The sequence below is a fragment of the Anomaloglossus baeobatrachus genome, chromosome 1 (genome assembly GCF_048569485.1).
Source record: "Anomaloglossus baeobatrachus isolate aAnoBae1 chromosome 1, aAnoBae1.hap1, whole genome shotgun sequence".
Classification (NCBI taxonomy): domain Eukaryota; kingdom Metazoa; phylum Chordata; class Amphibia; order Anura; family Aromobatidae; genus Anomaloglossus; species Anomaloglossus baeobatrachus.
Window position 1 is genome coordinate 743,079,682 of NC_134353.1, and position 12,646 is coordinate 743,092,327.

The 12,646-nt window shown below is 49.7% G+C and overlaps 1 protein-coding gene across 5 annotated transcripts in view; it reads right to left on the minus strand.

The window, feature by feature from the left end:
- CCDC62 (coiled-coil domain containing 62) overlaps nt 1-12,646 on the minus strand; it is a 125,083-nt gene that overhangs the window by 48,711 nt on the left and 63,726 nt on the right. For all 5 annotated transcript variants that reach the window (XR_012725272.1, XM_075323055.1, XM_075323033.1 and 2 more), the window contains exons 7-8: nt 3,434-3,535; nt 3,241-3,329 (exon numbers count right to left, since the gene is read on the minus strand). Coding sequence is in view for 4 of the 5 variants with exons in the window: in XM_075323055.1 (XP_075179170.1) it covers nt 3,241-3,329; nt 3,434-3,535 (191 nt within the window). In the remaining variant the exon portion in view is untranslated. The remainder of the gene's footprint in view (nt 1-3,240; nt 3,330-3,433; nt 3,536-12,646) is intronic.

Sequence of the window (12,646 nt, forward strand, 5' to 3'; positions counted from 1 at the left end):
TGTCTGCTGAGCCATGTATCTAATCCTATCCTGTGTGATACTGTCTGCTGAGCTGTATCTAATTTGTCAGATTTAACCTGCTTTTTCAATTTATATTAACATTTTTCTTTTTATTTATATCTCTTTAAAAATCTTCACACAAAGACAAACAAGAATACATATACAGTGAAAATTTAAAAAGGGTGTCTGGATCACTATACTTTAGACACTTGAGGGATGGAAGGTATGGGGAAAAATGCACGCCTCCTTTTGAAAAATCAATAATACTCGAGGGGAACCAATCAATTAGAAATGTCCTTATTATTACCCTCACAAGGACTATCCCTACCTGTCAATGGAGTACATCCTTATTTATACGATGCCCCCATTCCTCGGCGGCTTACCCTTGTGTGTCCCTTCTCTCTCCCTCTCAATTAATACAAAAACAAGTCTCTATAGTGATGAAGACCACCTAAATCTCCGGCACCCAGTGCATCTAGTACATATACAGTGACATTAGTACCTATTATGGACTATCCCTCCATCTCATTCCTGCCTGGCCAATGGAGCACACCCTTATTTTTCGGGTGCCCCCACTCCTCGGCGGCTAGCCCTAAATTCGGCCCTTACAATCCTAGTTGAGGGAATAACATACGGTCATGAAAAAATTCAAAAATGACATTTATTTACTTATGCTAATGTTCTTTCCAGAAATCTCAAAGGTGCCTAGAGAATATTCAATGTCTTATATCATAATTTTAAAGGTCTAGTCTCTACAAATGAAAAGACCACCTAACTTTCTGGCACCCAGTGCATATAAATACATACAATTTGTACCCAGTATGAACTTTCCCTCCGTCTCTCTCCTTCCTGGCCAATGGAGTACACCCTTAGTTTTTCGGTGCCCCCACTCCTCGGCGGCTAGCCCTGAGTTTGGCCCTCACAGTCCTAATTGAAATATTGCCAAATGGTCATTAGAAATTTCCATTAGGAGTTTCCATCTAGTAGCCTTGGATGTTGCAGCCTCCAGACATCAAATGGTCATACCATTTGATGTCTGGATGCTGCAACATCCAAGGCTACTAGGCCAATTTGAAAAGGAAAAATCTCCTGATGAGCTCCGTCAGTGATATGTATGGAGTGAAACGCGTTGAGATCAGACCTTAAAAGGAATCATGACATAAGAAATTGAATATTCTCTAGGCACCTTGGAGATCCCCAGATAAGTGATTTATCTCATTGCTGAATATAATGGAAATTTCTAATGACCATTTGGCATTATTTCAATTAGGACTGTGAGGGCCAAACTCAGGGCTAGCCGCCGAGGAGTGGGGACACCGAAAAACTAAGGGTGTACTCCATTGGCCAGGAAGGAGAGAGACGGAGGGAAAGTTCATACTGGGTACAAATTGTATGTATTTATATGCACTGGGTGCCAGAAAGTTAGGTGGTCTTTTTCATTTGTAGAGACTAGACCTTTAAAATTATGATATAAGACATTGAATATTCTCTAGGCACCTTTGAGATTTCTGGAAAGAACATTAGCATAAGTAAATAAATGTCATTTTTGAATTTTTTCATGACCGTATGTTATTCCCTCAACTAGGATTGTAAGGGCCGAATTTAGGGCTAGCCGCCGAGGAGTGGGGGCACCCGAAAAATAAGGGTGTGCTCCATTGGCCAGGCAGGAATGAGATGGAGGGATAGTCCATAATAGGTACTAATGTCACTGTATATGTACTAGATGCACTGGGTGCCGGAGATTTAGGTGGTCTTCATCACTATAGAGACTTGTTTTTGTATTAATTGAGAGGGAGAGAGAAGGGACACACAAGGGTAAGCCGCCGAGGAATGGGGGCATCGTATAAATAAGGATGTACTCCATTGACAGGTAGGGATAGTCCTTGTGAGGGTAATAATAAGGACATTTCTAATTGATTGGTTCCCCTCGAGTATTATTGATTTTTCAAAAGGAGGCGTGCATTTTTCCCCATACCTTCCATCCCTCAAGTGTCTAAAGTATAGTGATCCAGACACCCTTTTTAAATTTTCACTGTATATGTATTCTTGTTTGTCTTTGTGTGAAGATTTTTAAAGAGATATAAATAAAAAGAAAAATGTTAATATAAATTGAAAAAGCAGGTTAAATCTGACATAATAGCTGAGTTTGGTACCCGCTAAAGATATTCTTTTTCTGAGAATTTGAGCTGTATCTAACCCTATCCTGCGTGATACTGTCTGCTGAGCTGTATCTAACCCTATCCTGCGTGATACTGTCTGCTGAGCTGTATCTAACCCTATCCTGCGTGATACTGTCTGCTGAGCTGTATCTAACCCTATCCTGCGTGATACTGTCTGCTGAGCTGTGTATCTAATCCTATCCTGTGTGATACTGTCTGCTGAGCTGTGACACTTTAGACATTTCTGGTCACCTGTGATCCTACATTTCATTCTGTTATCCCTTGGAAACACCCAGGTTGGGAGGGGGCAGTGACATCACACACAGCAGAGCAGATTCTGCCCACTTTACTGCAGCTGTAATCCAGGCTATTTCTACAGTGGGATTTCTGTAGGATTTCAGAAGCTGCTCCCCCTAGTGTTTAACAGTGGAAAATATCAAACTTTTAAATTTTTTTTTAAATTTTGCTCAATTAAAAACAAATAATCATATTTAAACAAAACATTAATACTTTACATTTTTTTAGTTATTGAAATTTTTTTTTTGGACGACACCTTCCCTTTAAGTCAGACTACTGCTCACGTGCTGCGCAGACCCACTAATGATAAAGCTATGAGGCTTAGACTAACATCGCAATGGCTGGCTGTAATCTGCATGTTAAAACTCCTACAGCATGCTGGCTTCAGATTACACAGCAAGAACATCCTGACAGAATCCCTTTAAGGGTGAAACAAAGTAAACTTAATCTTATTGCTCCTCAAAAGTTCCTTTTCCAGCACTGCTCAAGTTCCCACTCCTGGCCTGACAGGCATGTGACAGTTCCAGCCAATCACTAGCACAGAAACCATTGATTGACCGCAGTGATCACGTCTGTAAGATCTGAACAGAATGTACACAATCCAAAGCGATACATCCTGTTCTGGCTCTACAGATAGGTGACAGCTGCAGTTATTCAATATTCACAATATAGTTTAAAAAAAAAAAAAAAAACAAAAAAAAAAAAAACACACTTTAGACAACCCCTTTAAGGCTAACTCAAACTATTAAAAACAAAACATTTACAAAGCATAATTAGCACTTACCTGTCGTAGGTTCTGCAGTTCTCCATTTGTTCTATCCTGCTTTGATTTTGCTAGCTGAAGGAGCTGATCTTTCCGTTTCTCTCTTTCCGCTGTCATAGAATTTACACACAATGTAAACGCCATTCATGTCACGGAGGTGATTGCTAGTTCTTGTTCAGAGTGAACAACAGCAAAGTAATTAAGTGTTACTCACCTGCAAACACCAGCTCAGCCTGCGAGTATGCACTTTCTTGCTTGAGACGAATGATCTCTTCCCTCTGCTCATTGTTTTCTATAGTCTTTTGGCGGAGGTCATCTTAAATAACATAAAACAGAGCATTGATGAATACTAGGGCAAAACACACATATGGATGATAAGGTAAGGCTATGTTCACATGTCAAAGGATTGGTTTACATTTTTGTATCTGTTTTGGAATAAAGAAAATGGCAATAAATTGATTGGGAACAGAAATTTCCAAAAAGGCCTTCTGTTTGCCTGCACTACTGCTGCAATCTTTTTTCTTAGCTGAGTCTAAAGGTGTAGTCTGTACAACTGTTTTGTTTTCTTTCCTTAGCAGTTACTTTTTATGTATCAGACGTGTTTTGTGTTTTTCTTTCCTAAGTGTGACAAAAAAAAAAGTAGATTTTGGGTACTCACCGTAAAACCTCTTTCTTGGAGCCTTCATTGGGGGACACAGAGACCATGGGTTGTATGCTGCTGCCACTAGGAGGCGACACTAAGCAAAACAAGGAAGAAGGGAATTTTGTTTACTTACCGTAAATTCCTTTTCTTCTAGCTCCAATTGGGAGACCCAGACAGTGGGTGTATAGCTACTGCCTCTGGAGGCCGTACAAAGAACTACACTTAAAAGTGTAAGGCCCCTCCCCTTCTGGCTATACACCCTCCCGTAGGAGTACAGATTCCTCAGTTTTAGTACCAAAGCAAGAAGGAGGAAAGCCAATAACAGTTTCAAAAACAAATTCAATCCGATAACTAGATCGGAGAACTTAAGAAACAACGTGAACAACATGTGCACCCGAAAAAAACGAAACCCTAAAAACAGATAGGGCGGGTGCTGGGTCTCCCAATTGGAGCTAGAAGAAAAGGAATTTACGGTAAGTAAACAAAATTCCCTTCTTCTTTTTCGCTCCTAATTGGGAGACCCAGACAGTGGGACGTCCAAAAGCAGTCCCTGGGTGGGTAAAAAGATACCACATGAACGGGCTGTCATACAGCCTCTTCCTACAGGTGGGCCACCGCCGCCTGAAGGACCTGTCTACCTAGGCTGGCGTCTGCCGAAGCGTAGGTATGCACTTGATAGTGTTTGGTAAACGTGTGCAGACTCGACCAGGTAGCCGCCTGGCACACTTGCTGAGCCGTAGCCTGATGCCTCAACGCCCAGGACGCACCAACGGCTCTGGTAGAATGGGCCTTCAGTCCAGATGGAATCTGAAGCCCAGCAGAACGGTATGTGTGAAGAATTGGTTCCTTGATCCACCGCGCCAGGGTGGATTTGGAAGCTTGCGATCCCTTATGCTGACCAGCGACTAGGACAAAGAGCGCATCCGAACGGCGTAGAGGCGCCGTGCGAGAAATGTAAATCCTGAGTGCTCTCACCAGGTCCAACAGATGTAAACCCTTTTCAAATTGGTGAACTGGATGCGGACACAAAGATGGCAAAGTGATATCCTGATTGAGATGAAAGGAAGAAACCACCTTGGGAGAAAACTCTGGAATTGGACGCAGTACTACCTTGTCTTGGTGAAATACCAGGAAGGGAGATTTGCAAGATAACGCCGCCAGCTCGGACACTCTTCGAAGAGACGTGACCGCTACAAGAAAAACTACCTTTTGTGAAAGCCGAGAAAGGGGAACCTCTTTCAAAGGCTCGAAAGGCGGCTTTTGAAGAGCAAGGAGAACCTTGTTCAGATCCCAGGGTTCCAATGGCCGTCTGTAAGGAGGAACGATATGACAAACTCCTTGGAGAAACGTGCGTACTTTAGAAAGCTGTGCCAAGCGCTTCTGAAAGAATACGGATAACGCGGAGACTTGACCCTTAAGCGAGCTAAGGGACAAACCCTTTTCCAACCCAGACTGCAGGAAGGAAAGAAAAATTGGCAATGCAAATGGCCAGGGAGAAAACCCTTGAGCCAAGCACCACGCTAAGAATATCTTCCACGTCCTGTGATAGATCTTAGCTGAGGATGGTTTTCTAGCCTGTCTCATTGTGGCAACAACTCCCTGAGATAAACCTGAGGCCGCTAGGATCCAGGACTCAATGGCCACACAGTCAGGTTCAGGGCCGCAGAATTCAGATGGAAAAACGGCCCTTGAGACAGCAGATCTGGACGGTCTGGTAGTGCCCACGGTTGGCCTACCGTGAGATGCCACAGATCCGGGTACCACGACCTTCTTGGCCAATTTGGAGCGACGAGTATGGCTCGCTGGCAGTCGGACTTGATTTTCCGGAGAACTCTGGGTAACAATGCTAGAGGTGGGAACACATAGGGGAGTCGGAATTGCGACCAATCCTGAACCAACGCGTCTGCCGCCAGCGCTCGGTGATCGTGAGACCGTGCCATGAAAACTGGGACCTTGTTGTTGTGCCGTGACGCCATCAGATCGACGTCCGGCGACCCCCAGCGGCAACAGATCTGTTGAAACACGTCCGGGTGAAGGGACCATTCTCCTGCGTCCATGCCCTGGCGACTGAGAAAGTCTGCTTCCCAGTTTTCCACGCCTGGGATGTGAACTGCAGATATGGTGGACGCTCTGCTCTCCACCCACGTCAAAATCCGCTGGACTTCTTGAAAAGCTTGGCGACTGCGTGTTCCCCCTTGGTGGTTGATGTACGCCACCGCCGTGGAATTGTCCGACTGAATCCGAATCTGCTTGCCTTCCAGCCATTGTTGGAAGGCACGCAGGGCAAGATAGATTGCTCTGATTTCCAGAACATTGATCTGCAAGGTGGACTCTTCCTGAGTCCACGTCCCCTGAGCCCTGTGGTGGAGAAACACCGCTCCCCACCCTGATAGGCTCGCATCTGTCGTGACCACTGCCCAGGACGGGGGAAGGAACGACTTTCCCTGTGACAATGAGTTGGGGAGAAGCCACCAACGTAGAGAGTCCTTGGCAGTCTGAGAGAGGGAGACAGTCCTGTCGAGGGACGTCGATTTCCCATCCCATTGGCGCAGAATGTCCCATTGGAGAGGGCGCAGATGAAACTGCGCGAACGGGACTGCCTCCATTGCTGCTACCATCTTTCCTAGGAAATGCATGAGGCGCCTCAGTGAATGCGACTGGCTCTGAAGGAGAGATTGCACTCCAGTCCGTAGCGAGCACTGCTTGTCCAGTGGAAGCCTCACTATCGCTGATAGAGTATGAAACTCCATGCCAAGATAAGTCAGAGATTGGGTCGGGGTTAGATGAGACTTTGGAAAGTTGATAATCCACCCGAAAGTCTGGAGAGTGTCTAGCGCCACCTTCAGACTGTGTTGGCATGCTTCTTGAGAGGATGCCTTTATAAGCAGGTCGTCTAGGTACGGGATGACCGAGTGACCATGCGAGTGCAGAACAGCTACTACTGCTGCCATGACTTTGGTGAAGACCCGGGGGGCTGTTGCCAGACCGAAGGGTAACGCTACGAACTGTAGGTGCTCGTCGTGTATGACGAAACGTAGGAAACGCTGATGCTCTGGTGCAATCGGCACGTGGAGATACGCATCTTTGATGTCTATTGATGCTAGAAAATCTCCCTGAGACATTGAGGCTATGACGGAGCGTAGGGATTCCATCCGGAACCTCCTGACTTTTACGTGTCTGTTGAGCAACTTCAGATCCAGGACGGGACGATACGATCCGTCCTTTTTTGGGACCACAAACAGATTGGAGTAAAAACCGTGACCCTGTTCCTGAAGAGGGACGGAGGTCACCACTCCTTCCGCCTTTAGAGCGGCCACCGCCTGCAACAGAGCATCGGCTCGGTCTGGTGGTTGAGAAGTTCTGAAGAAACGAGTTGGCGGACGAGAACCGAACTCTATCCTGTACCCGTGAGATAGAATATCTCTCACCCAACGGTCTTTGACATTTGCTAGCCAAATGTCGCCAAAGTGGGACAGCCTCCCACCGACCGCGGGTGTGGGCATCGGAGACCGCAAGTCAGGAGGACGTCGTTTTGGCAACGGTTCCTCCGGCTGGTCTTTTTGGGCGTGACTGAGACCTCCAAGAATTTGAACGTCTCTGGTCCTTTTGAGTCTTTTTTGACGAGGCGAATTGGGACCTGCCCTGTCCTCGAAAGGACCGATAACCAGACTGACCCCTCCTCTGTTGGGGCTTGTTTTGTCTGTGTTGCGGTAAGGAAGAGTCCTTACCCTTGGAGTGTTTCATGATTTCATCCAAACGCTCTCCAAACAATCGGTCACGAGAAAAAGGCAAATTGGTTAAGCACTTCTTGGAATGAGAATCTGCTTTCCAATGTCTCAACCACAGAGCCCTACGCAAAACAACTGAGTTGGCTGACGCCACTGCCGTGCGGCTTGTAGCGTCAAGAACAGCATTAATCGCGTACGACGCGAATGCCGCCATTTGCGAGGTCAATGGTGCTACCTGCGGGGCAAATGCACGTGTGACTGAGTCGACTCGCGCAAGCCCGGCCGTGATAGCTTGGAGTGCCCATACGGCCGCAAAAGAAGGCGCTAATGACGCTCCAATCGCTTCATAGATGGATTTCAGCCAGAGCTCCATCTGCCTGTCAGTGGCATCTTTAAGTGCCGCTCCATCTTCAACAGCAACCAAGGATCTGGCTGCAAGCCTGGAAATTGGAGGATCCACTTTTGGACACTGGGTCCAACCCTTGACCACTTCAGAGGGAAAAGGGTAGCGTGTATCTTTAAGTCGTTTAGGAAAACGCCTTTCAGGATAAGCGTGGGGTTTCTGGATTGCGTCTCTGAAGTCAGCGTGGTCCAGAAAAGTGCTTAATGTACGCTTAGGGTATCTGAAATGGATTCTCTCGTGCTGCGAAGCTGACTCCTCTACAGGAGGAGCTGGTGGGGAAATATTCAACATCTTATTGATGTTAAATATAAGATCATTAACTATGGCGTCACCATCTGGTGTATCTAGATTGAGAGCGGTCCCAGGATCAGAATCCTGATCAGTTAAGTCCGCCTCATCACCCATAGATTCATCCCGCTGGGATCCAGACCATTGAGATGAATGTGAAGGCCCGTCATAACGAGCCCGCTTAGGCTGCCCGGGGCCATCGTCCGAGTCAGAGTCTTCACCCTGAGGTGTAGATGCCCGTCCCGGAGCTAGGAGCTGAGGGGGACCAGGGGGCAATACATGCACAGTGTCCGTGGTCTGAAGTACAGGCCTAGCTCGCAATGTGTCAAGAATTTGTGACATAGTGAGAGACATTCTGTCAGCAAAAGCTGCAAACTCAGTCCCTGTCACCTGGACGGCATTCACAGGTGGTACACCCTGGGACACGTCCAGCAGAGGTCCCGACTGTGCAAGCGCCGCAGGGGCCGAGCACTGCACACAATGGGGGTCCGTGGAGCCTGCCGGTAGAAAAGTCCCACATGCGGTGCAGGAAGCATACAATGTCTGTGCCTTGGCACCCTTGCGTTTTACGGGCGACATGCTGCTGGCTCTCTGCATGTGAGAGAGTCTATAGCCAAAGGGCGACCAGCGCTATGCAATACCAAGTATTTGTAGCCACAAAATACTAAGGATACTACGAGCACAAGAGGGGGTGAGCCCACTGGGCTGCTTACCGCCCGCTGAACAGCGGGTAAGAGGCTGCAGAATGCCTTGTCTGGGTCTCCCCGGCTCCCCTCTGCAGCTCAGCGTGTCAGCAAGAATGGCTGCAGGCTTCTGTGGAGAGGGGCGGTCCGTGGGAGTTCCCAAACAAAAGTGCGGGAACAGTGTCCCCTCTGTGCTGACTGTGAGGGCTGGAGTATGTAAAAACGACTCCAGCCCTCAGCGCTGATGCACTGGCCAGCGTCCCGCCCCTCTCCTGACTGGCAGGTCTGTGGGCGGGAACGAACGAACGCAGGCCGCAAAAGCCGGGGACTCGAGTTATCAGCGCGGCCGCCGTAAAAGCGCGGGCCGCGCTGAAGTCCCCGGCGCACCGCAAGTGCCAGCCGCGCCGCTGTTCAAGCGGCCGGCGCGACCGAGTTCTAGCGTGGGCAGCGTCCCGCCCCTCTCCTGACTGGCAGGTCTGGGGGCGGGAACGAAAGGAAGCAGGCCGCAAAAGCCGGGGACTGTAGTTATCAGCACGGCCGCCGTAAAAGCGCAGGCCGCGCTGAAGTCCCCGGCGCACTACAAGTGCCAGCCGCGCCGCAGTCCCAGCGGCCGGCGCGGCCTATTCCCATAAATGTGCCTGCTTCAGCAAAGCTGAATGAGGCTATGGCACAGGCGCCGCAGCGCTGATGTCCCCCGGCGCACTACAACACCCAGCATGCTGCGGTGTGAGCGCCAGATACACGGGGACACAGAGTACCTTGAGGAAGCAGGGCCATGTCCCTGATGTACTCCGCTCCATCCAGCATCTTCTCCAGGGGCTGTAGATGGAGCACGGTCTCTGTGCCTGGAGACCGGTAAATCCCACTTCACCCAGAGCCCTGTAAAAAGGGATGGGGAAGGAATCAGCATGTGGGCTCCTGCCGCCGTACCCGCAATGGGTACCTCAACCTTACAAACACCTCCGACATAAGTGGGGTGAGAAGGGAGCATGCTGGGAGTCTGTATAGACCCTCTTTTCTTCCATCCGACATAGTCAGCAGCTGCTGCTGACTAAAAACAATGGAGCTATGCGTGCGTGTCTGACCTCCTTGCGCACAAAGCTAAAACTGAGGAATCTGTACTCCTACGGGAGGGTGTATAGCCAGAAGGGGAGGGGCCTTACACTTTTAAGTGTAGTTCTTTGTGCGGCCTCCAGAGGCAGTAGCTATACACCCACTGTCTGGGTCTCCCAATTAGGAGCGAAAAAGAAAACTCCTCTTATGCAGTATACACCCACCAACTGGCAATTGTTCCTCAGCTAGTGAGAAAGCAATAGGAGACAACAGTAAAGAACGAACAATCTTACAGAAGTGAACATCAAACTCAATATTCAACAGTAACATTGAACAGTAACATATGTCCAACACAAGGGCGGGTGCTGTGTCCCCCAATGAAGGCTCCAAGAAAGATTTTACAGTGAGTACCCAAAATCTACTTTTCTTTATCGCTTCATTGGGGGACACAGAGACCATGGGACGTCCTAAAGCAGTCCCACGGGTGGGTCTAATGTTACTCTCAGGGCTCACCTCGGTCCACTGCAGCCTGCAGAACTCGTCTACCGAGGCTCGTATCGGAGGATGCGAAAGTGTGGACCCTGTAGAACTTTGTGAAAGTGTGGAGCGAAGACCAGGTTTCCGCTTTGCAAAGCTGCGACGCTGGAGCGTGGTGGCAGACCGCCCACGAGGCTCCCACCGCCCTGGTGGAATGGGCCGTAATCCTGAGTGGGCGCGTTCTCCCTCTTACCCAGTAGGCTTCCAGTACGGCAGAGCGAATCCATCGCACAATGGAGGACGTGGAGGCAGGTAGGCCTCTGCGCGGGCCGGACGGAAGCACAAAGAGGGAATCCGACCGTCTGAATTGAGCCGTCCTGGAAATGTACAGACGGAGATCTCTGACCAAGTCCAGCTTGTGGAGAAGAACCTCACGAGGGTGCGAAGGGTTCGGACAAAAGGAGGGAAGAACAATGTCCTCGTTAAGATGGAAAGAGGAGACCACCTTGGGCAGAAAGGACGGTACCGGACGGAGGACTACCTTATCCTGGTGGAAGACAAGATAAGGAGAGCGGCAGGAAAGCGCCGCTAGTTCAGATACCCGCCTGATTGACGTGATGGCAACTAAGAAGGCGACCTTCCAAGAGAGGAACGTTAGAGACACCTCCTGCATAGGTTCGAAGGGGGAATGCTGGAGAACAGACAGAACCAGGTTGAGGTCCCAGGGCTCCACCGGAGGCTGAACGGGGGGCACCGAATGAGCAGCCCCCTGAATGAATGTGTGAACCTGTGAGCGAGAGGCAATCCTCTTTTGAAAGAGAATGGAAAGAGCAGACACTTGCCCCTTGAGAGAGCTGAGTGCTAACCCAGCATCCAGCCCAGACTACAGGAAGGACAACAGAATTGGCAAGGAGAAGGTCATGGCTGTGACCTGGTTAGCCTCGCACCAGCGGAAATAGGCCTTCCACGTACGGTGGTAGATGCGGGAAGAGGAAGGCTTCCGTGCTTTAATCATTGTCTGGACGACCCTTTCTGAGAATCCCGAGGAAGTTAGTACTGTGGCTTCAACAGCCATGCCGTTAAATTGAGCGACTGTGTATTCTGGTGAAGAAAAGGTCCCTGAGTGAGAAGGTTCGGGACGTCTGGAAGTCTCCACGGAGCGTCGGCGAGAAGGTGCACGAGCTCTGCGTACCACGGGCGACGGGACCAATCTGGGGCCACGAGAATCACCGGAACTCCTTCCGCTTTGATCTTCTTGACTAGCTTGGGGATAAGCGGAAGCGGAGGAAAGAGGTACGGCAGAGAGAACTGCGACCAGGGGATCGCTAGGGCGTCCGTTGCGAGCGCCAGTGGGTCTCTTGCTCTGGAGACAAACTGGGGCACCTTGTGATTCCACCTGGAGGCCAGGAGATCCACGTCGGGGGTCCCCCACCTGGAGCAGATCTGCTGGAAGATTCTGGGATTGAGGGACCACTCTCCCGCGTTGAGTCCTTCTCGGCTGAGGAAGTCGGCAGCCCAATTGTCCACGCCCGGGATGTGGACCGCCGAGATCGCTGGGATGTTCTGTTCGGCCCAGTCGAGGATTAGAGATACCTCCCTCATCGCCGCATGGCTGCGTGTTCCGCCCTGATGGTTTATGTAGGCCACAGTGGTTGCATTGTCGGACTGTACCCGAACTGGGTGTCCACGAAGCAGGGACTTCCAATGAAAGAGAGCTAGGTGAACTGACCCGAGTTCCAAGATGTTGATGGGAAGCTTGGTTTCCGGCTCGTTCCAGCGACCCTGAACTGTGAGGTCCTGGAACGTGGCTCCCCAGCCTAGCACGCTGGCGTCTGTCGTGATGACCTTCCATCGAAGGGGAGGAAATGATCTCCCTTGGAGGGTGAGGGGAGAGCGTTTCCACCATTCCAATGACTCTGAGTCGAGGAGGGAGCGCAATTGGCCGATCCAGGGAGTGAAGAGACTTGTCCCATGTTGCTAGAAGGAGACCCTGAAGAGGGAGAGTATGGAATTGACTGTAGGGCACCGCATCCATTGACGCCACCATCTTCCCGAGAATGCTCATGCAGTACCGAAGAGAGCAATGGGGTGCGCGTTGGAGCTTCCAAATCCCCCTGAGGACAGCTGAGAGCTTGTCCCTGGGCAGAAGAAC